The 27,890-nt window shown below is 41.0% G+C and overlaps 1 protein-coding gene across 8 annotated transcripts; it reads right to left on the bottom strand.

Moving 5' to 3' along the window:
• Positions 1-1,223: 1,223 nt before the first annotated feature.
• pou2f1b (POU class 2 homeobox 1b) lies at positions 1,224-26,810 on the bottom strand. Of its 8 annotated transcripts, none has more exons than XM_017695200.2 (14): positions 26,740-26,809; positions 19,454-19,519; positions 18,809-18,900; positions 15,315-15,494; positions 14,089-14,227; positions 13,892-13,983; positions 13,559-13,732; positions 12,642-12,783; positions 11,349-11,503; positions 10,982-11,164; positions 10,692-10,797; positions 9,397-9,739; positions 8,967-9,067; positions 1,224-8,255 (listed from the first exon to the last, which is right to left on the bottom strand). In XM_017695200.2, exons 1-14 carry the CDS (start codon positions 26,783-26,785, stop codon positions 7,963-7,965), a joined length of 2,112 nt encoding a protein of 703 aa, XP_017550689.1. In that variant the 5' UTR covers positions 26,786-26,809; the 3' UTR covers positions 1,224-7,962. The 8 variants fall into 8 exon arrangements, with proteins under 8 accessions (XP_017550689.1, XP_017550692.1, XP_017550694.1 ...); XM_017695203.2 differs by having other exon boundaries at positions 8,979-9,067; XM_017695205.2 differs by having other exon boundaries at positions 9,397-9,667.
• Between the last annotated feature and the right edge of the window lie 1,080 nt (positions 26,811-27,890).

The raw sequence follows: 27,890 nt of genomic DNA, 5'->3' as shown, positions 1-27,890 counted from the left end.
ATATTCCCTCTTTGAAAGCATGTTACCCTAAATGTAATTAAAACCCAGCGGTGAGGTCGCTGAACTTTGCCCTTCTCTGCGATCACTGAAGTCGGGCCGGGTCGCCCGCAGAGCGCCGCTAGTAGCCCGTTACTGAAGTAATGTTTGGGTTTTTTTTTTCATTTGACTTTCGTCCCATTTCGTAGGGCAAGATTTCAACCACCACCCCTTGTAACTCAGTTCCTAAGGGTTAGGGTGACACTCGAAAACAAGGAGTAGGGGTAAAAAAACAAACTGGAATTGGGCCTTAGTTTTGTTTTCCACAGAATTCATAGACAGACAGTACCTTAATCATAAATGATATGCTTCATGACACGAACAGGTCTGTTCCGAACTGTGGAAAGCTCATGTCTGGATGGTGGTCATACTGTAACATGACTAAAAGCCAGAAGGCTATATCGTTCACCTGATTGGATTTTCACCTGCATTAACCCAGCAACACTGTTAAGGCCAGGGTGATTTCCACCCCAACAGCTGAAAGAGGTTAATGTAAAATACACCCAAAACATGGCAAGACTGAAAACCTCTTACAATATTAAAACACTTGGAAAATGGTTTAATGATGTTTACAACAAAAGAGAACTGTACAGTTACAGTAAAAGATTCTTTATATATATATTTATAAAAAAAAAAACAAAAGGAAAAAAATACAGCAGACAAATGCATCAAATCTACCATGTATCCTGATTCACATACTTATATTTCTACACAATCGTTCAGTTCTAAGCTACCATGTTGTAGCCATTTTAGAGTCCAGTCATAGGCATGTGTTCATAAAGTAACAGAGAGCGAGTGTCATTGAAGTCTGAGTCCGTAGTGATACCCAGTTATCCAACAAATCAGCATCACTGTAATACAGGAGTACAATCTACAGTATGTGACAGGGTGGGGAGAAAAAACAAGACACATTCCTTGAGCTTTAGCTGTAGGAAATGCAAATGACCATTTACAGAACGGCTTGACTGAAGCAGTATGTACATGATTTTTTTTTTTAAACCTTTTCCTATTTTTTTCCTCTTTTGCTTTAAAAACAATGGTAACTTGGGCAGTGAAACTGATATCACATACATCGACACACCCAAAACATATAAAAATACTATTTGTTTAACCTACTAAGAGTAAGACAGTTTCTGCAATTAACTCCATGCTGTGACAGAAAAAGAGCAATACATCCAACGAACGAGAAATTTAAAATGACAAACTTGTTTTTGATTTTTTTTTCTTTTCTTTTCTTTTTTTTTTTTTTTTTTACGTCTTTTAAGTATCTCAGAAAAATACCAAAATATACATCTAAGCTTTGGAATTACTGAGGTTAGGACTAAAACATCAGAGCTGGGTTCTGTTCCTTAATACACATGCTGAAGGACTCGGAGAGGACGAGAGAGAAACAGGACAAAAGACAGAGTAATCTTTGGTATCTGCGTTTGTCAAACGTTTTCATATATTTGGATTTTTGCTTTGGGATAGAGCTTGTAACATCTGCCGACAGCCTGCGCTCGGAGTAAAGCTGTCGCTTGACACGCCGAAGACCCATTTGGTAAAGAGTTGTGCCGCTCAGACACAGCCCCAGTGGCCTACAGGACAACGATGCATAGTTGCACAGCTGATCAGTCAAACCAAGGAAAAACGAGATGACGGAAACAGAGACAAACTGTGAAGGATAAACAAACAAACACAGCACACTGAAATCGCCGGACAGTGTGAAAGTGACCTCAGAATGATGTGTTTTTGGTAGCGACACGTATAGAAACATGTTTCTTTTTTTTTTTCTTTTCATTACAGCCATAAAGACGATGAAGTCCAGAGAACAGACAGTTCATCCTGAGCAGGCTGCAGTATGCACAGGACATCCTTCAGTGTGTACTAACAAACATTACCCAGCCCATGAGGGGTTAATTTTACAAGTCCTTTGGAGAAGCCTGTCCCTCCCTGTCCTTCACGCCCTGACCGATACCCAGCTGAAGGTGTAACAGAGGTGACGTCGAATCCATTGCTAAAGGCAGGGAGTGAGGAGAGACAGTTTAGTCCATACAATCACTTTGGAAGTCTTTGGTTACCACAGAAAGGATGAAGGCCTAGCAGACTGAGACAGACAGCATGTATATTCGCTCACATACAAAAGAAACCCTGTAGCTACATTCATACAAAAGAAAGACGTTAAACAAGACGATTGTCAAATCATAAAAAATAAACTACAAGGTTACCTACAAAGACAAATATGTTCAGGGGTAAAATAAATATGAGGCTTGCAACCATAACAAACCAAGAGTCCTAATGCTCACGAGCGTACACGCGTGTCGTCTTCGTAGCTAGATCCTCACCCCGTGCACTAAATGGACGTCTGCAGGCTTCTCTTTTAGGACAGGGTTGTTTTTTTTTTTTAGTTCATTTTTCAAAGTAGATTAAAGCAATTTTTCACTCTGTCTCGAGTTAGAAATGAGGTATACAACAGCTCCTTTACCCAGACCAGCTAGCCCTCCCATCTGGTGCATGACAACTTCTGCCAGTCTTTTTTTTTTCCCCTAGCAACAGACTCGAGGCCTACTGCAGCAAAGCACAAGCCAGAAACTACACGGCTACAAACAGTCATTCTGAAAGCCAAAGGAATCATCTAATCACCCACTCAGACCACTTCTCCGCAACTAACACTGCAACAGATCTGCTGCAGAAGTGCTATCGATCCAATCCGTCAGAATACCACCCTAAATCACACAGGTTAAAAAGCATACAAGTGGTTGCCATTGCATCAATCTGCTATAATGCTCTTTTTTTAAAAAAAAAGACACATTTGTCCCACATGTTTCAGCTGGCCTTTTGTTAGAACTCTACTTCCAAGCAGTTTGATCAAGAAATTCCATGGTAACATTTTACGTGAACCTTGACACACAACATCGACATAACAGTCCCACAGACATCATCATGGCAGCTTATGTCATGTTGTAGAAGCCAGTATTGTAGTAATTCCCCAATATGGTAATATCATCCATAAATGATAAGTAACAATACTTTGAACTTGGTCAAAAATGTAATAAACCCCAATAATGTAACAACTTAGCCAATAATATAATACAATATCTAAACTGATAATATAATGAATGTTTAAGCAATATCTTCTTACATTATTGGGAATTTAACATTTTTAGCTTGATCATATTTTCTACCAATTACATTATTGGACCTTTACGCAAGTTGGTCTTATTTTTTTTTCCCCTAAAATGGATAATGTAATACTTCAGCAGTAGCCTGAAGGTCTTTTACAATGGTTTGACGCATTCTGCAAAATGTAAATATGGACTACAAATGAGCAGAGTGTTACTTTTGCAAAGTAAGACTTTTTTACAAAGTATTATTCATTTTGTTACATTTACAACAGTACTTTTTTGACCATGTTGAGCACAAAATATTATAGTAAATATAAATATTTGGAAAATTACATTACTGGGTTCCACACATGCAAATTTCTAGTTAAAGTGTAGCTTAATCTAGTTAGCCATCATGATGTCAAACATTGACACTTCATGACAATTATCGATTGTAGTAACGTGGCAGTTATATTTGTCATAACAGCATATGACATTTTTACGGCATGTTTACGTCAGTGTTATGCAGCAAGTTTTAAATAAAGTGTTACCAGTTCTACTCTGCAGAATGACCTTTGAAAGCAAGTGCACCACCACCAAGAACTAAGATAACCCCTTCGCCTTCACAACAGCTGGAGTCGGGTTATTAATAAAGCTTTTTTCAGCAGGTCTCCAACCTGCCTGAGTCACACCTAAATAGGTAGCAACATTTCTATGTCCAAACATAAAAAAACGACGAGTCCAATACTCACAGCGTTATTTCAACGGTCAATATGCACCGAGTGAGTTAGACATAGAAGCATGCCAGGGTGTATCCTCGTTCACTCATACAAACGCTCACGCGAAAATAAACTCCACTCACATTGACACACCCGCACTACAGTTTGCTACAATGCATCAATCTTCTAAAAACTACAGTAAGGCATAAATGATAAGGATAAGTTAATTTTATTAAACTAAGAAAGCCAGTGATGTTGCTCCCTCATGCTATGCAAAAAAACAAAACAAAAAAAAAAAAAACAAATTAAAGGCAACAGAAGTAAATAAGATCAAATGATTGTTAAAAACAACAAAAAAATAAACTAAAATAAGATCAGGTGCTTTCGAGTCCATTTCTTAAGCAAAAGTAAAAGGTGGGAGCACCATAGCAAACCCCTCCCAATAACAGACTGTATCTCAGGGTGGGAGGGGCCTAAACAACAGCCATCCCACCTCCAAGGGGTGTGGTCTTTATTTTTGGTCTTGAGTTTTTCAGAATTGCTATCATAAAAAGAAGGGTTTTTTTTTTTTGCCTTTTTCTCAGTTTTTGTGAATAAGCATGACAAAACACTACATTCAATTCTGATAATAGTTCAAATATAAAATATGAGTATATTACATATGCGTATATATATATAGAATTTAGAAAAAAAGAAAGGGAAAAAAAAAACAACAACAGTTCTTTCTCTAATTCTTTGAAGTCGTTCCTCAGATAAATATTTCAGTAACTTCCCATGGTCCCGGCACCACCGGTCACCAAATCACTGCGTTAAAACAACTGAGATACTTTACCTACACATAAAACTACACGTCCCGTGAGGGCCATGTTGAGGCCTCGGGAACGGAACCAGCGGAGTGAGCAGCAACAAGACATCAACCCAGCCGCAAAGACAAAGGCCTATTTACTTTGGCAAGTAGGATAATAAAATAAGAACTGGTTAACCTGGAGATACCCTATAAGTAGTAGTACTTGAAATAGCAGTAGTAGTTTGACTCGACGTTATTTATTATATGTGTATTTTTTTTTCTAGAATGCATTGCTGAGAATTTTGAGAGAAAAAAAAAGGACAGTTGAAAAATTAACAGCTCTTTTACATTCTGGAGTTGTCTGTTGGTGCCATTTTGCTTAAAGTGAAACTTCCTTTTAAGTGCTGATGAGGTAATTCAAATTAAAAAAAAAAAAAAGAAAAATATATAACAAAAGTTTTAAAATGAGAGAAATCGACAGGTCAATAGGAACAGTTTGAGGATAGCACTCAGGGTAGTAATGGGGCAAAATAAAAAGGAGCTAGCACTGGAAAAATTCAGATTCGGCCAGTGAGGTTTTAGAGGTACAATCAGTACATGCTTATAGCTCAATTTTATTAACATGGTCTGGTTGACAGCACTTGTGCTCTGAAACGGACGCATATATGCCTATTGCGCTTGGAGACCAGAACCAAGGATGTATCAGCAGCCTAAAAACAGCCTGTTTAAAAAAATAAATACAAAATAAAATGTCCTGACTGTACCTTTTATATATGAATGCTTAAAAAGAGAGTGGTTTACTCTTTCAGTATACCACAATTATGTACCATTACAGCCTTATGGGAGTGTGCCAGTGCTGTGCCAAGCTCAGAGCAACATACCCAGAAGGCAAATAGTGGAGCGTTTTCTTGCATTCCACAGGTTCCAGATGCTACAGTGGCAAGATCATTAAAAACGTGAGTGGAATCCAGTGAAACCTGTGTGATATTTGGAGGGCAGATTCAGCAAAGCCTGTCAACTACAGCATAACTGCATCAAACCTAGAACATAAGAATGAATAGCACTTACAGACAAGGCCCTTCCTTAGTCTTTGGATCGCTAAATGCGTTGATATCAAGGGCTAAAACAAGTCAGCACTGCACTATGCTATATATTTCACTTTAAAGCTGAACGCATAGTTCATTTTTACCATGCTCACCATGAGCTGTAGGTGTGAAAAGTAAGAGATGAGGAAGTTTATCAGTAGTGTAGAGTAGTGATAGTGTGGCCAGCGCTTCGCTGGACCCCACAGGCACAGCAGCTAGCGAGAAAACGACTTTGGTTCAAGCTTTACGTCATGGCTGAATTACATTGGTAAGGGGGAAGGGGACGACAAGACCGCCCTGCTAAAGCTCCAAACAATGGTCCCAACCTGCCTCCATAGTGGATACTTCAGTCTACCAAGGATCAAACCAATTAAAACACAGCTACACAGGGGAGCGAATAATAATAAGATTAAAAAAAGAAAACCAAGAGAGAGCCTGTAAGGCAAACAAATGCACTAGCATTGCTTCCATCCACTCACACCAACATCTTTCAAATATATTAACTTTATTAGGGAGAGGGAGACGACCCGCTCCGGTTTCCTCCCTCTCACTCACAAAGACTTTTCACCAACCACATGGAGGCGGACAGGCTACTTTGGGGTGTCGTCGCTGCAGCATGTGTGTCCTGACCGCCTCCGAACCTTTTACAAACTCCACCCTCCCCATCCACTCGGGTTATTTTTTGGTTAGCTGCACTGACGAGAGCAGGGAGAGCCATCTCAACTAGAAAACAAAAAGGAAAGTTTTGTCTTTGGAAATGATCTTCAAAATATTGCATTATCATATTTTCCTGTGGTCTGTCAAGAGCCTCTCCACTCATAAATATTTAGACTTACGCTACGCTACAACGGTAATATACAGCAACAAGGTTTTTCAACAAATATTTTTGGTATATCTCGACAGAGAGGCCTGCCAAAGGCCTCGAAAATAAAAAGAACCTCTTCCTCAAAAGCGTGATGAGTTTTTCCTTAAATAACAGGCAGACTGCAGTTCTCAAATCCAGTTTTTTTTGGTACAGGTACTGTGCACAAGTAGAAAAACAAACACCTTAAAAATTCTCCTGGACAGAGGAAATCCTCTTCTCTCCTGGGCCGGGTTGCCTTCTGAACATTCACCCACCACGTGATTGGTGGCATCATCCTGTACCACCTAGACCAACCCAGGAGACCACACAGAAAGCACACCCTTTGTTGGGAAGACCTTAAGAGGCTGACAGATTTTGGATGAATACAGGTCACAGTCTAGACATCGCACAGTCGCACCGATGACATACAGTAGCACAACAGTTTCCAGGAGTTTTCAGTGCGTGATCTACATGGCAACCCGTAACCCGCTCAAAAAGCATCCTCTGTTGATGGACTGCTTGCGCAATCCTTTAAAGCTATTAGTATTCTGTAAATACACCCAACTTAGGGTCCACGCTTCAGACCCACCCTAGAGTATGCTTAAAAAACTCTGCTACTAAGTATTGAGAATTTTTTTTCTTTGTTAAATCAGTGTTTCCAGACCAGAGACCAGTCAAACGATTCCTTAAAGCAATGAAACCGTAATCGCAGCCACTTATTACTCCTTTAAAGCCTTGTAACCACAAGTGAGAATGATAAGTCTAAAGCTGAAATAGATAAAAAAGAAACCACAGGAAGCCAAAGGAAAAGCTCTAGAAAGATTTGATATGAACGCCAAAAGGCCTGCAAAGCAGCGCCTTTAAAAAGGAAACATTTCAAATCGTGAGGTGTCAAGACACCTTCCTCAGGTGATGATGATGGCAATCACAACAAAGACTATTAACGCTATCAGTGAGGAGCAATGATATGACAAGTAAACAATATCAGTACACATTTTTGGTTAGGAGTGTTTAGGACCAAAACGGAAGATATAAAAATGCAAAAAAAAAAAAAAAGAGTGAGGCGAGCTCACTCAAAGCGAACACATCTTTGCATTACCGAGCGAGTAAGCGTGCAGTCCAGAGACAGTTATGTTTCGGCTATCTTTTACGCCAGGCTCTCTAGTAATGCCAACATTCGTGAAGGTTGTTGCTGAAAAATCAAAGCAGGAAATTAGGTCCAAAAAGTACATCGTTTGAAACAAAATGGATGAAGGAAGTATGAAAAAGGAGAAACAGTAAAATAATAATACAAAAACCTCTTTTCGAGTTTCTTTTTGGTGGTAGCAAAGGGATTAAATAATGATTGATGAGGAAAAGCAGAGGGGAAAGGAATAAGAAGAAAGAGGAAAGAGAATGGGCAGAGCCTTCACTGGGCCTTAGAGGCGGTGGTGATTGTGGAGGCGGGCACGGTTGCCGTGGTGACAGCATTGTGGTGGGTATCAGCGGCAACATGTAGGTTGAGGGCTCCAGCGGCCCCTGCACTCGCCCCAGCGGACACCAAACTGACCGGGTTGCTGGTAAGCAGAGACAGGTTCTGTGGGTTCAGGAAGAGGGGCGCCGTCACCAGGTTGGGCGTGCTCCCGGCACTGGCGTTGGCAAACAGCAAGTTACCACTGCCATCCAGAGAGGTGATGGGCAGAGTCCCGCTAGATGCCAGAGCTACGGTAGAAGGTAATTAAAGTTACTTCACTGACCAACTATAAATTACCTATGTTTATTTCAAACTGCTTCAGCACACCTGATTCAACTAATCAGCTAATTCATCTATGGTTTGTCCACAAAAGCATTTCTACATAGCGACTTTTCCTAGGTTCGACAGGCTTTATGTCAAAAACTCATGAGCACATGGATATTTTTGAAACAACAATGGTCTAGTGTTGCTACCCAACACTGTGTTTCTATTGTGTGTTTCTAATAGTTATGCTTTAAAAACCATCGTAATTCTTCTCGACTTGAACATTTTGCAACATCTCTTTATTTCTTAGAATAGAACAGGCTATTTTTGTTACTGTGACTTTAAGTCAAATAGATGTAAATGAGCTCTGTTCTGATTGCGGTCAGAGCATGTATAGGTCAATAAACAAGCCCTTCTTGATTTGAAAATACTACACAAAAAGGCCAAGGGTGGTCTGACCTAATCTTCCAAATGTGCCAAAAGGCAAGTACAGTTTTTCAAAGACATTTTACTAATTTGCTGCAAAGTAAATGTGAGTAAATTTGACCTGAACACCATGTCAGAACGCATTTCAGATTGCACTAATCAATACGGCCCATTTCAAACTGCATCATTACCATAACTCTTAGCGATACAGGTGAATCTTAAGCTGCTGAAGCCATGCACTCTGGAAAGGAAAAGATAGGTGTACTTGCCGCTCCACACACCTTGGATAGTGGCCAAGGTGCTGTTGCTCATCAGTGCTGGACTCAACGCGCTGCCCAAACCACCAGGAGCCAGACTCAGCAGAGCCCCACTACACAGCACAAACAAAAGACAAAAGGCAATTTCAGTTATATAAAGAATAGAAGCTTATACCCCACCAATTAACACTGTATGCAACTGTGTCATGTTGTTAAGTAATGTCAAATAGACTTTCATATATGTTTTTTATACTATATGCATACTCTTATCTATAAACATGAACAATGTATAGCTAAAACAGTAGTAGCACTCTTCAAGTCTGAATTTTAACATACTATTGTGTTTTTATGGACAACATTATAGAGTATTACTGGCCACATTAGCACTGTAATATAAGTGATTGTATTAATTTGTGATCCACACATACACACAGCTACATACCCAGGAGCGAACTGTGAGGAGGCCATGAGGCCCGGGTTGAGGCCAGCAGCTGCAGCCATGGCGGCGAAACTTGCGCTGGTGGGAAGCTGGGCAGCCCCCTGCAGTGCAGCTGACAAGCTGGGTGCCGCCACCATCACCTGCCCTGTGCCCAGTGTATTGGCCAGCGAGGATGGTGCCTGGGTTACTGTAGTCGCTGGCTCCTGTGATGTTGAAGACTCAGCCGAGGACGCCTGCATCGTGCTGGGGGAGGGGCTGAGTGAGGGAGACGAGGCTGCAGTCGTAACAACGGGAACAGAGGATATGACTGACGCAGTGTTGGAGGAGACCGAGCCCACAGTCGTGCCTGGAAAACGGGGCAGGCAGTGGGTTCACTAGGGCCTGACTGATAGGAAGCAGTTATAAAATGTTCCAAATACTGATTTTAAGGAACCACTAATTCCAACAACCAGTAAAATCAATCAAAGCTTTATATGGTTAAAAATTAAGAGATTCCAACAGTTTTAATTACTGACTGTCACGCCTCAACTGTCAAATTTCTTAAAGTCAAAACAGCAGAAATTGGCAGAGTAACATAAAACAAACACGAAAAATGAATCTGCTTTTAAATAACCTTAAAATAAGTAGATACAATGAATTCTCACAATGTTGACCTCTCAAACGAGCAATTTTAAAAGGTCCATATCATGGAACATTGAAGGAAAATTGAAAGCTTCAAAATGTACCTTTTCATATATGGAAACATCCTAAATCTGTTGTTTTGTTTTTGAATCATCACAAAAAGCAATGCATTTGCACCCGTCAACATATAGCAGTTTGCAACCCATTCATGCTGTTATAAGTTATAAGGAGTGTTTCAGCCTCGACTGCTTTGTAAGGCACAATGCAGGGCAGCCAATCAAAAAAAGAAGTCATTTACACATATCTTTCTTAAATGCAGAGGAACAAAAACCAGCCAGTTGAAATCTAAAGGTTATAGAAAGGTTGGAAAATGGTGATTTAAATAGGAATTAAAAACATTACAAACAAGACCTTGGTAAAAAAAAATAATAAATAAAAAAATACAAGGAAAATTTAGGACATGGGCCCTTTAAAGTATGCCGTTATGTTCCAAGTTAAATCACAAAACAAATTACCTGTTATTTAAAAAAAAAAGAAAAAGAAACTCAGCAACTTATCGGTGGGATTCCCTAGATGCCTACAAAAGTGCAGAACTTCAATACAGATCAATATTATCAGCCAAATTATACATTAGCTGCGTCCTAGTCTGCACTTTTCTGTTCTCTGATGTTGCTTACCAGTGAAGCCAATGCTGGAGACACTTGTGCTGGTGAGAGGCAAAACAGGATTTACAGTCAGTGTAGTCGGGGTGGTACTGGTCACAAGACTGGCTGTGGAAGGCGCCTAGAGAAAACAAAGGCAACAGAAGACGTTAAACTTAGAATTTCTGAATGAGATGAAGACATCTATACCAACATCAGTTTAATGATATAGTTTTTTGCACTTTTTCATGTCATATTTTTACACTGACAGTATGTGTAATTACATGTCTACTTATTATATATGTGCATCTATCTGTTTAACGCACCAGGGGTGTGGAGGGGGAGAAGATTGCTTTGATGGGGGTGCTGCCGGCACTGCCGCTGCTAGGCGGGTTGATCCTCTTCTCCTTCTGCCGGCGGTTGCAGAACCACACACGGATCACCTCCTTCTCCATGTTCAGCTGGTCGGCGATCATGGTGATCTCCTCAGAGGTAGGTTTTTGGTTCTGCTTGAAGAGGGCAAAGACACCAGATATGCCCTTTCAATATGAGACAGTCACTGCGAGTTTAAGGCTTTTCCCATGTTAAGGGCTTACTCTAAAGTTTCAGAATTCATCTACAAAAGTATCATATCAAATTATGAAGTAAAAGCTTTTGTTGAGTCAAATGGTTCTAATAGAAGATATCGCTCACCTCCAGAAAGCTCTTTTCTAAGGCCACTCTGATGTTGGTCTCAATGCTGGTCCTTTTCTTGCGACGCCGGTTGAGGCCCTCCATGCCCAGCCCAGGGGAGCCCAAAGAGCTGGGACTGGATAGGGCCTGGTCCGACGTCTGGTTCTCTGCACACACAGCGCGCGCAAACACACACAAGGATGGATATAAGTACCTGAGGCTACAGTTCAATCCTGAGCTTCTGTAGACATGAGGTGCAAGAGACATTACAATGCATTGGAAAGAAAGAAAGCTGAGTTCATCATGCACAGGGGTGTCGCGCAAATTCCTCCATGGCTCTTAAAACTCAAATTACATGGGGGTCAGTAACCAGGTAGTCTTCCTTAACAGGGGTCGGTTGGGAGAAAAAAAAGGGATACAAAAAGTGTAGCATAATTTTTCGAGTTTTAATTACATGTTTGTTATCAATATTATTGTTATTAGCAGTCGTAGTAGCAGTGGTACAAATACACAGTCTAATAAATATTTTAGTTTTCAGAAAATTTCATTTTAACAGTAGAATTATATGGAGCTTAAATGGTCTAAATGTTCGCGAAGTTTTTATGAGTAAATTGTTGAAGTGGTTAAAATTGTGTTCCCAGTGGATTCAATTGATAATTCCATTCAATTCTTAATTCTGCCTCATTGTATTTACTACTGTGTCCTGAATGAATGCACGACTGCTAATTATACTAAAGTTAGTTAGAGGTTAAATACATCCATCCTCACTCAGTGTGCAGCATTCATGCTCAGGTTTCATTTGAATAGCCTGAAAGCTTATGTTTGATAACCAGCCACAGTATCTGGTGCAAATCTACCTGTTGGGCATGTAAATATTATATTGTAGCCTCAGAAAACTGGAAAAACATATTTTTAAGGATGAATTGTAAATATGTGACAGGTCGTATAAAACTGTATTGCAGGCCGGATGTGTAGTTTGAGACAGCTCAACTCAACGCTGCATTTAATACACCACAAATTTAAAAAATAATATGAAACCAAACCCAACTGCTGAAACTAGACACAGACTATATATGCACCGCAATGAGCACTGAAGCAGTGAAATGCATTTCTAGTGTTTACTTGAAACAGTTATGCAAGTTCAGCAGTGAGCTGACCTGCGGGAAACTCTCAACTACAGATGGCTATGACAGGAATCTGCTCCATATCCTATCCAACATTCTTCACATCATGCTAGGTCAATCTGGAGCTACAGACAGGGGGGGGGGGGGGGGGTGAAGGGGGGGGGGGGGGGGGGGGAGAGTAGAGACATACCTGCATCATTAAGCCATTTCTCCAGCAAAGGCTTCAGCTTGCACATGTTTTTAAAGCTCAGGTTCAAGGCCTCAAAGCGAGAAATGGTGGTTTGGCTGAAGTCGTTTCCATAAAGCTTTCCCATAGCAAGGCCGACATCCCCCTTTCAAAGAGATATTTCATTACAGAGATCCATAATAACTCTAAACAGTGTAGTGAAGGGAAAGATAACAGGGCTGTTACTACCAGTATTGATTATGTTATTAATCAGACAATCAGCAGATTATATATAATAGGAGATTTGCAATGTTGTCAGCTCCAAGTATAAATATGCTTTCCACACCGGGTTTAATGCTATTTATTTATTGCCTTAAATACTGACATTTGACGGTTGTAGCAGATTTTCAAGTAACACGTTCTTTACTTTGTTTTACAGTGAACGCTCTGGTAAATTTTTCAACTTAAAACCAAGCTATAAAGCCTAATTATATAGTATTGGAAGGGAGGAGTCTGTTAGTCAGGCACTATCTGGTATGTTGATCAGCCTAAATTTATCTTGTGAAAACAAAACTGCATTAGGGTGTGTTATGTATACTTAGAGGTTGTTTTTACATACACAATTTGACAGCAAATATATGTAGTTTCACTACATCCTGTAGGTGTGGGTTTCCTCTCTTTAACGATACACACAAAAGCTGTGTGAATGCTAAAAAGTTGTCCCTCCCTTCCAGAGAATCTTCAGCCAACGCTTTGATTAATAGGTTATTGTTCACATTTTTATGTATATTTATGCTACTAATCAATAACAGTTTAGTTCTAAGCTACACTTAAGGTAAAAGGCAAGGACTGTGCATATCCCAGTAGAGACTAAATGCTCCACGCTTTGACATGTTAAGCCAATATGTACGCATGTGATGTGTGTGTATGTAGCGGTTTACCTGAGTAAAGCCCAGTTTGATTCTCCTCTGTTTGAAGGTTTTGGCAAACTGCTCCAGCTCCTCCAGATCACTGGGCTCCTCCAGGCTGGGGGTGTCCAAGCGCTTTGGCGTTGTCTGGCTGTGGGGGAGGGTCTGGATGGGGGTAGCTGCTATCGTGCGTGTCGGTGTTGCGGGCTAAACAGTAACAGCACAAAAAGTCAAGACCAAGATTAGGCACGCTTGAAAAATCCATAGAAGAACCACTTTTTTTTTATGGACACCTGTCTGTACCATGTAAATTTAAGTTAATATTTTAGGCCTTTAATTTGTAAAATGTAATTTAAGTTTTCCAACCTGTGTGGTGAGGGTGATGCTTGGCTGAGTCTGCAGGAGGTTGGCTTGGCTTTGAGGTAGTTGAGTTAGAAGATTCTGGGCTTGCAAGAGGCCTGTTAAACACACATTAAAAAAGGAAATCAGTAAAGGCCAGCAGAAGTTGAAGAAGGCTGGCTGTACACAGTGTTGTGTGGAGGCTGAAAGGATGGAGTGCTCACTCTGCTGGCCCTGCGGCGTCTGCGAGATGATGAACTGCGCTGGCTGCAGCTGAGTGGCGATGGGGTGGCCTGGCTGCACCAGCACAAACTGCTGAAGGTTGAGGTTCTGCTGCTGCTGCTGCTGCAGCTGCTGTAACTGCTGCAAGATACAGACAAACAAAGAGAAACACATCACTCATTAAACATATTGGCAGCTTTAGAGATCTCTGTATACTGCACTTTACACTGTAAGCTGCGGTCTCTACATTTCAAGCAACAGCTTGGTCATTTTTTTCTCAATTATTTTTCCTTACTCCAAATGTCTGGGCACAGAAAAGGTCAAAAGTACACTGCATAGCTATAAATCTTTACCGGGCAATCCTTAATTAATTTCTGTACAAAATTTAAATCATGGTCATTCGGTGTGGTTTGATGGAAATGGGCCATTGTAGAGAAACTTCAAAATTGTTCACAGTAATGAATATGGGAACCAGATGTCTGAAATGTTGAATGCCTGTAAAACCTCTCTTACCTGAACGTATTACACAAACTATTACAGAAAATAGTTTTATAGAAAGCTTTTGGCCTATGATGTATTTTTTTTAAATACATGCACATGAAAAAGGTACATAAAGGGAGTTATAAGACAAAGACCAAAAAGTTAAAAAAAAAAACAAAAACAACACTATCAACATTTTATAAAACTCAGAAGGTCCGTGTAGGTTCACTGGTCATTTATAACTCACAATTATTATTACACAATTATAGCATTTATTTATAGTCACACAGGGTCAGTGTCACCTAAACATTCTTCTCTTTCAGAGTACAATAACCACGTCATTAAAATCAGTCTAAAACTAGGTCAAATCTGACTGATGTTGATGCCTAATATATATATATATATATATATATATATATATATATATATATATATACAAATAAGCAATGCTATTTGAGATTGGTGAATTAGGCATTACATTAGCTATTCGCTCCAGCATAAAACCAAAGAAGCAAACATTGGACACCAAACGTGTCTTGGCTGATGAAGTTAGGGGAAAACTTTGCATTTTCTTCTCCTGAGTGTTTTTTTCCAGCAGACCTTTAAACACAACCTCCATACAGAGTAATAGCTTATCATTTATTATTTCACCATTCGTTAGCATGTTAATACACATCTATACAAAAGAGAGATGTGAAAACAGAATATTTAGATGTTCCAGTAAAACAACAGTTGACGCGGCTCTTACTGGTGTGATCTGGATAGGCTGGGAGAGGGGAATCTGCGTGATCGGTGTGGCAGCGGAGGCGGAGATGCTGGCTCCCGTGGTGCTGCTCTGCTGGCTGGCCGAGTGCTGCTGCACAGCTGCCAACAGCTGCGCCTGAGCCTGCTGCAACAGCAGCTGCTGCTGCGCTGGGGTCAGAGTCAACTACAGAGAGAGACAGAGAGACAGAGAGAGAGAGAGAGTTATTAGTTACAATCAAATCAGTCAAACTACACGGACTACAGCACATACCACATTTATAATTAATATGATATTCAAAGCTGGTGACGCACTTAATTAAAAAAAAAAAAGCTCAACACATGGATGAAAACAGAACTGCACTACTTCCTTGACACAATGCTGGTCTTGAGAACCACATGCTCAACTCCACACTAACATGCACTCCTCCACACAGCCTCAAACCTGTGACCAGTATTTCACCAATGCCCCAAAACAGCTTCATCTACACTGGTCAGCACACTGAGCCTTTATGGAGGACAGTAACGGACTCAGAGGTTCGACACAGAATGAATGCATGAGTAATTCTTCGGTGAACGCATGCAGAAAGTCAGCAAACTAACGACCGACAAAGACTGTACAGTGCATGCTGGAGATCAACAACACAGTCCTCTCAGGACTCATGACCGTACAACACTGCAGTGCAGGACATGCATTACAAGCAGTGGTTCATCAGAAGGCTGATAATGTCAGACAATACTGTGGTGCACTTAGGGGTGGGCAATATGGCAGAAACATATTATAATGCTTGAAGACATAATGTACACAATATGCATCACAATATTTAAGTTGAAGCAGAAAAAACATTTGGAATTCATTATTTTTGTGGTCATAAAAACCAACTCATTTACACATATCTGCCTATTCAGCTTACAGCGGTGTAGGCCCACCCACACACACTGAAGTTATAAGGAGTGTTTCAGCTTGGACTGCTTTTTGATGGAGTACAATAGAGGACAAGCAATCATGACAGCACTCATGTACATATATCAGTAACAAAACAGTCAGGGATGAATAGAGCTCACAGTTAACTGACAATTTCAGTCAGTTACTCACTATTAGGCCTGTCATGATCATGAAATTTTAGCTGATGATTACTTGTTGCATAAATAACTTGATTCACGATGCAGCTGTCTGTTTTGTACATTTAATGTGACTAATAAAATAGAAGTTTAAAGCAACTAAACTGGCTTATTAGCTTATCTTGCTCTGCTAGCTCTTTACTTTGCAGCTAACAAGAGACGATACCCAGCACCCTGCGTAACAAGCAAACTAATGAAAACATACCCATCTCACACTCAAAAAATAATTTCTCTCAAATAATTGCAATAATTATAGAATAACTGCTGTCAGCCAATCATAGTAATTGTGACAGGCCTACACTAATCAATCTAAACTAATGGGGTCTGCTTTAATCAACTGATGACATAAATTTAGCTCCTTAAATTCAGAACTGTTTACAAAAATATTGGTCAGGTCCTAATCATGAGCAACTCTTATACTGTCCCCCAGCCTAAAGAAGATCTGCATCCTCAAGGTGCTGACTCTGCAGTCCATCACTTCATACAGTAAAGAAAGGCTCTGATGAAAAGGGAAGCTGGCTGTGTGGTATGAGGGGACATGTTGGTGAGATCGAGCAAGCGTGCATGAACACCCTCTGTACGGGCTGCGTGCCACTTACTCCAGCTATCTGCCCCCCGGCCAACATGATCTGAGTCTGGGGCAGCGCACCCTGCTGGCTGGAGGCTGGAAGCTCAGCCGAATCCTCTGACTTACACTAAAGACAGAACATAGAGCAGGGTCAAGGCCTGGAGCACAGACCCCCAGCTTTCACATCCTGACTAGAGCAGAAAACACTCCAGAAAGAGGATTCGAAAACTGCCTAGAAAACTGCATTGAGCAAAAGCTTTAACGCCCATAACCAGCCGGGTTTCAGCAAGCAACCAAGCAACTTTCAGTATGACAGAGAAATGGAACGAATGAACTGATAAATGAACCGTGCTTGTGGTCATATTGCATGACAAAGATCTGTTAAAACAAAAGAGCGATGAACAAAAATATATGTATTTTTACAATAGAGAAATTCTGTACATTATATACATATATACACCCACCCTCCACATCTTACAGGTAGAGGAGATGGGAGAAATGAGGTGAGAGCACAAGAGGGGGGTGGGTGGGGAGAAAAAGTGTGGGGGGGCAGAGAGCAGGAGTTAAGAGAGAATAGAAAAAGAGAGAAGAGAGAGGGGAAGAGAAATGAGGGAGAGAGAGATTAATAAGATATTCAAAAGCTGCAAAGAAAGCAAAAAAAAAAACAGAAGAAGACAGAGGAAAAAGGACAGGAGGGAAGAAGTAAGGGGGTGAAAATAGAAGGAAAAAGAAGAGAAATCAGAGGGGAAAAGAGCAAGAAAGAGTGAGGAGACGAAGAGAAACAAGCAGGGGAGAAAGTGAGAGAAAGAGAGGAAGGGGGGAGGAGAGTAGAGAGAGAGAGAAAGAGATAAAAATGATAAAAAAATTAGAAAGAGAGAAAAAGAATAGGGATGAAAAGAAAGGGATGAAAAAATAGCGAGAGAGAGAGAGAAGCAGGGAGAGGAGAAGAGAGAGAAAGGACAAGTTCAGAGAGAGAAAGAGATCAAGGGGAAAAAATCAGAGCAAGATAAAGAGTGAGAGAATGACTGAGAGAGGGAGAGAAAGAGAGAGAAATAAAAGAGTGAACCCCAAATGCTCTAGTGGCCCTGGTGATAAAAATACACTGCGGTCCTCCGAGACGTGAAGGGAGAGGGAGGTGGGGTATGTTAATTAAAGAAACGGTTATGCAGTGCATGCAAATTCTGCATAGATTTGCATATTCTCCACCATCTGTTTCCGAGCAACTGCAGAGCAGCTAATTAGCATATGGGCACAATTAATTTCCCTTGTAAAAAGGAGATAGCAGCATTGCTTTTTTCACTGGCACGTCTGTGTAGACTTTACACTTTCAACAAATCCAGCATACTGATCACACACACACACACACACACACACACACACACACACACACACACACACACACACACACACACACACTCATCTTACAGTGTTCAAGCCTTGTGCCAAACACACACAGAGCTTATTAATGTGCACTTTGTATCATTCACAGGTATGATAATAATAGAGCAGGTCAGACAGCGGTTTAGCCACTCCGACAGGATGCATCATGTCAGTGGAAAACAATGACCCCCGGGGACATCGCTACATTCCTCTCGATCTTTAGTCCTGCTTAGTCCTATAGTCCCTGCTCAGTCCTCAGGTTACATCTCATAGAATACATGTTTCCTTAAACTGACAGAACAGTGTCTGAGTGTTAAAGGAAAAGAGAGAGAAAGAGAGAAAGAAAGCAATGCTAAAGAGAGTGTGAGAGGTACGGACGGAGAGAAAGAGCAAGTGAAAGAGAGACGGAGCGAGAGAGAGATGAAGCGTACCTGTTGGAGCAGGGCCTGTGCGTGTGCGTTGGTGATTGCGTTTGTTGTTTGCACCGTCTGCCTCTGAAAGTCCAGTCCGTTTGTTTGGGCACCTGGAGGGAGAGAAAGAGGCAGCCGCTCAATAGATCACAGCCTTAAAAAACCCTTTCAACTGACACGGAACACCTCGTGGCCCCTCTTTCAGAAGCAAAAGGCTTTCTGTGATAAATATTCAGAGGCATTCCCCCATCCTGCTTTCATACATCCTCAAATAACCACATCACACCGTCACACAATCCACAGAAGATAATACATTAATGACAGGAGATTTTACTGTAGCGACTTCATGAGCATGAAAAGCTGCTCTGTGTTAACAGTGATGTGAATTTAAACAGACAAACACAACCAACACCGTATACAGAACAATCTGTTCAACACTCTCAGTAAAGGTGAGTCCTTCGGAGAGATGCCATAAAAGAACCAACCCTTGGTTCTCTGAAGGACCTTTCATGGTTCTTTGAAGACCCAATCTTGTAAATGAGATGCAGGAGTGTGAAGAACCTTTCTAATCAAAACAGCAGCTAATAAGCTACCTGTACTGACTAAAACAGCAAGAGGCGAAAAACCAGGTGAACAGCGATCTAGTCTAATGGCCAGGTAACTCACCTGTGTTTCCGTCCCCACTCTCCATTGCACATTTACTCGTTTCTGACGGATTACTCATTCTAGAATCTGGAAGAAACAGAGACAGACTTGAACTGGACCATCACCTGTCCTTAATCACCTCGTTCTAGCTAATGTAGAATAGTATATCATTACTTAAGTTTAGGTTTATGATGCTGCCTGTTTTTACAAACATTTAACAGGAATCATGCATCATCATACATGACCAGTGTTGCAAGAGGTATCAAATATAAAGATGTCATTTCTGTACTGGTGAGAAGAAAATGCCGGATCAGATCTCAGAGGGGAGAACGTGAATAATTTCAATCAATTCTGTAACAAACCTGTCCTGAGACAGCACGCTCACACTGTGACGCGTGATGTGATGTTGGCTGTGATTTCTTTCTGCACAAAGTCGGAGTAGCTTAAGTGAAGTGCTTCAATTCACTTAACAACAACAACATGATCATAGATGATCATCACAGCTGTCAGAACAAAACCTTGTATCTCCATTTTTGCCATTTTTCATTCCGAGACATTTGAAATTCTCAGCTTCCTCTTACATTTGGTCAAAATTCCTTAATGAAGGGACCGGTGGAAATGGTCCAAAATGATTAAGAATAAATCATTTCTCTATTCATTTCTGTTAAAGTTTTTTCCCCCTCATGTAAAGTCTTTTTGGAGATGAGTTTTTATTTCGACAGCAACATTATATAATAAATATTGTTTTTTTCATAAGCACACTAAACAGTGAGCCCAATGTCATGAATGAATACGTAGGCTAAGTGTATTGATACATCTCTAATGCTCAATCATAACCCTTTCAATATCCCCCAATACTTTCATGTCTTTATTTATAGAAGGCCATCACTGCATTGATGTTTTATTGTGCATACAGTCACACTGCGCGTGCTAGTTTGACACTGATGGCAAGACACATGTCCACTAGTGCAACTAAAAACATGATGTATTCAGTAACACACGTGACCTTATGCTCCCAGAAACAGCAACTCAACACTACGTATAACCAATTTTATATTTGTTTTACACATAATATAAACGGTGATGCTGTACATCCTCACCTCACTTAATCCACCATTCAGAATGCTGAATGAGGCAAAAACACTGAACTTGAAAATTAAACTGTAATAAGTCCAACAGACTAAGTATTCAGATATTGATGAATTGTCTGTCATGGTAGAGGTGGCCAATATGACAATATTGTATCATATGGTGATAAAATACATCACAATAAGCTTTTCTGGGTATAGTGAGTAACTAAAGAACACTGGCCATTACACAGAGGACAATTAGTCCTGTTTGAATGGATTTCGTGCAGCACAGCAAGTGAAACATCAAATAAAACCTGACTGTTTACATTGTACTTAAGAGTTTTTTTAATGAGGCACTACTGGTGTCTTTGTCTGTTTGAACTGATCCAACCTGAGAAAAACTAAATATCATGAAATATCAATGTCTCCAAGTATCACAATGTTGTATTTTTGCCAAGGCGACACAATATATTGTTTCAGCATCGTGATCACGATGTGAGTACATGCACTATAGTCACATTGCAGGTCGTGCATTTAAGGCAAATTAAATCAAACACATCATGCTACAACTTTTTCGCTGCTTGGTACAAAAGGAAACTCACATGGTTCTCATTTTCCATTACTACAACATAATTTACTCCGATAGAAGGGTTCTTAGGAAACATGGAGACAAGTAGTCACAATGCTCTGCTTTTCTGTTTGGTGCATGGAAACCAACTGTATAGCATTAAAGTTCTTTACTCCAGAGTAAAAAGCAATTTTTAATTATCATTTTTATTTGATTTCAAATAAAATTCAAGTCACCTGGTAAAAAAATTCCAGGATTTTTTTCAGATCACAGAATTTTTTTTTTTTGCAATGTCAGTTTTTTTCTAGTATCATGCAGCCTACATTTAGCTTTTATCGCCTACGCTAATGCCACAACATCATTTTGGTATCAAGTACTGAAATACTGTACTTGGTATCAAAGTCAAAACTGGTACCGCTTTATACACGATCATCAGCATACGTGCATAAAAGCACCTCCAGCATCCCTCTGCACGGAGAAGCTCAAACACCATTATTAAAATTTTTTTTTTTTTTTAAGAGCTCAAGTTACTTAGCAAAGATGCACTCTTCCTTCTGTACTCCTCACCAAAAGATTTCATTCAGAACGAACACACGCACCATTACAGTCCCACTCACCAGCCACAGCTGCACCTGCTCTCTCCAGCATGGTCTCCATGAGCATCCACAGCAACACTTTCACCTCACGCACCGCAAAGAGAGTCGCACTCGCACACTCTGAACAGCAAAGGCTTCTCCGTTTGAGTTACTCACGCCAACAGAACCCGAAAGGAAAGAAATACCAACAAAGGCGCACTACTGCACGGTCTGCTGCATAACGCACCAACATACAGTAAAGCCTGCAGAGAAGAGCGCTTCTCCTCACCCAGCCGCTCCTTTTCTCTCACTCGCTCGCTCGCTCGCTCTCTTACTGCCATGATCGTCACGACAGCTCGAGTGTGAAAAACTTTTTTTTTTTATTCTTTTTTTTTTCCCCTGGAATGGAACAGAAACAAAGAGTGCAGCTGGCAGCGCCCATAATGAAGTGTAATCAGTATTCAGCTGATTAAAGTCGTATGCAAATCCTCCTCTGCCTCGTTAGCACGGCGAACACTTTGAAGTCCTGCAAGCAATTCATTTCACACAGCGCTCTGAAAGCTTTCTGCATAATTTACATTTTTCATAAATATTTATCAGCTCATTAGCATATTAATTGGATGGCTTTGGAGGGAAAAGAACGGGGGAAAGAAATAACCTCTACAGCTCAGCACAACAGTGCAGTCGGAGCCCACGCAGGCCCAATTACCTGCAGAGTGCAGGCATTCCAATTAGCAGGACAGGTAAACAAGGTACCTGCGAGCATTAAAAGGCGAAGATTTCGGAAATAAAAACTATTAGGGCACATACAGCGCAAGAGGAACCTCTTTGGAACGCTGCGCTGGTCCAACGAGTCGACATTCCGCGCCGCCGTCACGGCCCCCCTACGGCTTCAACACTCCAGCGAGCGAATCCAGCCAATTCTGTAGGCATAATTCCATCATGGGACACGCATTGCGATTAGCATATCCAGATTAACTTCAGATCCCATTAGACGTTCTTTTAAGAAGTTAATTCACTCTTGCAATTTACTCTGCCAGCAGAGTGTCGCAGTAAGTGTATGTTTATTCATAGACTTTATTAGGCAAATTACTGGAGCCTTTAAAAAAAATGTGCGAAGGGTGAATTGGAGTACCACGATAACCTCGATGTCTCAAAGATGTTACGTTTACCCCTAAATGTGAGACTTCATCCCCTCCAAGTGTCAGATTTCTCACAGATTAAAATCTAAACAACACACTAACTTCTCACTCTATATCTGACTGAGACTAAATAGGGGGAAAGGGCAGACCGTCAGCAAGACAAGCAAATACACATCTTTAGTTAGGCTTCAAAGTAAGTAACTGTACCAAAGCCAAAGTGAAAAACAACATTGAAACGAGCAGAAAATAACCCTCCCAACTGCCACGCTTTCACAAGCCATCAGCATAATGATGTTATGCAAATGTCTTGGTTGATAGAATTTTAAATATGGAATTTTAAATATGAAACTCATTAGCAGAGTGTTTTACTGAAAGGAGGAACGAATGCCACAAAGAAGATAAACAGTGCTGAGAGTATATTAATCACATGCAAATTCCATTTGAATTAATTTAGAGGACACTTTCAAGTGGAAAAGGTAGGATGGGCACATCATAGCCATCAAGACCATTTAAGCCTAATATACATAAAACAAATATTGCTATATTTTTGGCATTTCACATAATTTAGCATCTATTTAGGATGGCTGCACATAATGTAAAGGTCAATTTGACATGTTGGTACACACCTTTGTTTTAGTAGTCTGACATGCAAATTCTAAACGCTGAATAGACAGATGTTTAGATTTGACTGATACTTATTATGTATTTATTGTGATCTGGAAGAACAGAATGTTTAGGTGATGTTGGGCTACTGTGCTAAAACGCCTGCACTTTATTTGCCCATTTTCATTTGTGATCCTCTACAAATAACTATTACATTGCTCTGCAATGCTGACTTAGTTACAACATCTACATTTTGTAAATATTTGTGTGGGCACTGGCAGATATGTACATAAAAAAACAAAGGATATTGACAGGGGCCAATTTCCATATCATCTGCCTTCCTAGTTATTTTACATTAGCCACTAAAGGGATCCCAAGGCATTCAACAGCCTTCTAAAGGCTATATTTTATTTGGGAAGCTCCTATATATATATGATTAGCATTATAAGGAACAATATCCTTTCTAAGTCAAGAAATTTGTTGTAGGATAATCCAGGTCAAACTGAAAGTGTCTACATGCGTTTGGCCAAGTCTACCACATATCAAACAAACAGCACCAGAGCTTGGATATGTTTGTGCCCAAAGCTTTGCGCAACTCATATGTAACCTGTTAAATAAGTAATAAATCGCCCCATTAAAGTCTAGATTTATAACTGTGAGGCACATTTTTAATTAAACACAGCCAAGTTTCCATGCATGTTTGTTGAAAATAAGCATTAATTGAGCATCAAATGTAAACACTTTCTACTAACTAATGTTAAACCACAAGTACAGTACAGTAATTGCTTTAGTGCAATCCGTTTTCTAAGCCTGTACATTATTATGCCATTATCCCATACTGACAAAAGCTAGAGGTTTTGTTGCTGCCTACTGGTTGCATTCATGGCTCTGTCTGTTCATTTTAGGAGGCCTTTGTTCAGTGTTTCAGACCATTCAGTGCTGGGCCTGCCACTTGTTTTCAACTCCTCCTTGGAGCTTTAAATACTCCCTCCCTGTTGCATGCAACAAAAAAATAAAGAATGAGACCGGCCTCTGTCGTGCAAACAGCAATAAGTTATTAACGGAGCACACAAACGTGCTGCAGCTTGCCACAGCTTCTCGAGAGCCGAGCTCGATACAAACACAACATAATGTCTCTCTGAGCTGATCTACGTGTTACCTTCAGGACAGCGGTTCTTTTCCCCCGACACCTCCCAAAATTAGACTTTCTAATGAGGCCCCAGGCTAATGGGCCTAAGCCTGTGCATTCTTTAATCACAAACCAACACCTCCCCCAATGCAGCTAAAGCAGCCAGTTTAAATATGAGAGAGAGAGAGAGAGAGAGAGAGAGAGAGAGAGAGAGATCTCAGTGAAATCAGTTTCTCTCTCCCATATGGCACATGAAACATTTACTGTTGGAGAGAAATACTGGCTGTAATTGGAAGCTCCGGTGTAAAGCCATCATTAGTAGTGCAGTGCTCTGCCCCTCAACAGTTTGACAAACCACTATTTCTGTATTTCAGTTTTCGCTCACTACAGTACCCAGCATACATACACATCCCACAACTTTTGGTAATGCACACTGCTAACCCACCCCCTAACATTTACCCCCCAGCACTTTTTTTTTAATTGTATTCCCACCTTCAAGATACATCATCAGAAGGGGGTGGGGGTCCTAGTCTTTAAACCAGGAAAATCTTACTGTAGAAACTGCTGAAGGACCACTGCATATGGAGAGGAGGCGTGATTATAACAGGTGTAGTGACTGTCAATGGTTTTATTTTGGCTGAAGTGTCCCTTTAAAAAGGCGAGAGAGGAGGTAATGAAAATTCGGCTGTGCTCAGTGTTGAATTGTAGTCCGCGCTGTGAAAGTAAAACATCTAGACAACGTTTTACAGACGGACGTCAACGCGTTTCAGCAGCCTGGAGTCTGTTCAAGTCTACTATGTGAAAAACAATGCCCAATCAGGCCAACTATGATTTCTGGATTAAAAAGGCTTCTATCTAAAGTGATATAACAAGACAATAGCTGTGAAACCGAGAGCGGAGCCGCTTCGTGCCCCGGCTAGTCTGGCCTAATGAAGTGAAATGCATTCAGCCGCTAGCTGGCCTGCTACATATGCATCAGCAGCTGCTGTCCGGCTACAATACGGTCAAACAGTACAGTCAAGCTATTCAACAAGCCGGCAGCAAACTTAAAAACCCAAGTGTATCCGAGGACACGCCTAGCACAGCGGCTACAATCTGCATAATGCATGTTTATTTGACTGTTACACGGCCGTCCTGTAAGACGGACTGCTGCTTTAATAGAGAAAAAGACGTCCAAGATCCTGCGAGGCTGAAGTTGCCCACCTATCCCAGCTTCTTGTTCAAATTTCCCCGTTCCACCTTAAGTGGGGCAGCAGTTACATTCTGGCGCCTGAGGCGTTATAATAATAACCGCTGCACCATTTAAGGTGGAACGGCTAAATTAGATCAAGAAGCTTGCGAACAAGAAGCTGACTCCAGCCTCGTCGAGATCCTCTGACACAAAGAGAAACGTTTCGATGTCTGCGCTTGTTTAGGTGAAATGTTAGCCGAGCCGTTTTAAGGCAGATAAGCACGAAACATTTCGTGCAGAGCTCCAACAATGAGGCGGATTCATGGTGAATATGCTGAACGGCGCATTTCTCTGCTCTCCAACAGGCCCGCATGAATAACGCACACAACGGGGCCACAAGCCTGCTGCTGCTGCAGAGGGGCACAAAGGCACAAGAGAGGGAATATGGGCATAAAACCAGCCGTAAAGCCTTTCCAGCCATGCAGCTGACCCCGAACAGCCCTCCGCCGCTCGGCAGGCTCACATTTACGACCGTAAACATTACGCGCAACCGAGGAAATGAATATGCAAAGCTTTTATCTGCCATAGGCTCCCAGCACACAATACAAAAACACAAAGCCGCCGCTGCATTAGCATTAGCCCGGCTAGCTACGGCCACCCAGCTCCTCACAACACTGAAGAGGAAAAAACGATCCTAAACCGCTGGCTGGAGACGGGGATAAATAATCCGGCACGATGCGGCCGATTACTAATAAAATATGCTAAACCGCGTTTGCTAGTCGGCGATATGAATATGTAAGGCGCTCGGCGCCGCTCTGATCACACAAAGAGGAGGGCATTTTCGCCTTTAATGTGCCCTCGCCCTGCACCGCCGCTTTCCCCCTCACACCCGCTCAATGATCCGCCGACAGGCAGCGAGCGGCCGCCGGCCCGCCGCCGCCGCCGCGGCCCGGAGAGCGGCTTGTTTACGCTCTCTGCTCCGCTTATCTGGCTTGAGAGAAAGAGCGTTTGAATATGAATATGAATATGTAAAATGCAGTAATGATTACCTGCTCCTGAACTCTCATCTTGACTCGCTGCTCCTCCGTCCGCCATTTTGAATATTTAAGCTCAGATCCCAGCCCAACGGAGACAGCAGCACAACACACACACACACACACACACACACACTGTACGTACACACACACACACACACACACCACAGTACACACAGTATACACACACACACACACACACACCCACACACTCTGCCTGTGAACTTCACACACTCGAACACCTCTGAATGAACTCGCTCAAACACAGCGGCCGCCTGAATAAAGCATAAACATTCTCCCTGAGCGCTGAAGGGATGCATTTGAATATATTATGTATATTTATATTTACATATCCAGTTACGATTGTGATTTTTTCACTTTCAGATGAAGCATTTCTCTGAAGATCATTCCCACCTCTGCCTTTTCCCCTTCTCTGTTTCTGGCCACTCTGTCAATTATTTTGAAATAATGACTTAATATTGACTTGCCTTGTCCGCAGAGTCAGTTTTCAAATGTGTAACGAACTAATATCGAAATAATAATTATTTTCTCAGAAATAAAACTTACTACATTGAAGTGATCTATCCCCAAATGATTACCTGCTCAATGGTTAGACATGAGATGTTGGAATTTCACCTTAATTCAAAATGAAAGTCATTATTTTAATATTATTCACTATTTTGAGACATCAGATTCAAACTTTATTTAGAGATAATAAGTCAACATTTAAAGAAAATGAATAGTCATTTCAAAACACTCAAAAATGTGACATTTCTACCAGAATTCAGTTAAGATATACAATGGCCGAAATTCACTTAAGACAATAGTTGTTTTGGTCTGTTGCAGTAACAGCAATATTTGTAGCAGTAGTAGTTGTAGTAGTTGTAGCAGCATTGTTGGTAATGGCAGCAGTAGTAGTAGCAGTATTACTAGCAGTAGTTATCGTAACAGTAGTGAAAATAAGAGGGGTAGTAGCAGCACTGCTGGTAGCAGCAGCATTAGTAGAAGTAGTAGGTTGACCATAATTTGGTTTTCAAAAAGGAAGACACTGGGGGCAGTAGGGTGGCGCAGGGCAGAGCACGACAAATCCCAGACATTTTTTGGCAATTCGGAAATATCGGCAATTTTCAGGTCTCAAAAAGAGACCGTATCCTGGACATACTGTA

The sequence above is a fragment of the Pygocentrus nattereri genome, chromosome 6, assembly GCF_015220715.1.
Source record: "Pygocentrus nattereri isolate fPygNat1 chromosome 6, fPygNat1.pri, whole genome shotgun sequence".
NCBI classification, from domain to species: Eukaryota; Metazoa; Chordata; class Actinopteri; order Characiformes; family Serrasalmidae; genus Pygocentrus; species Pygocentrus nattereri.
This window is presented reverse-complemented; position numbering and strand designations above follow the sequence as displayed.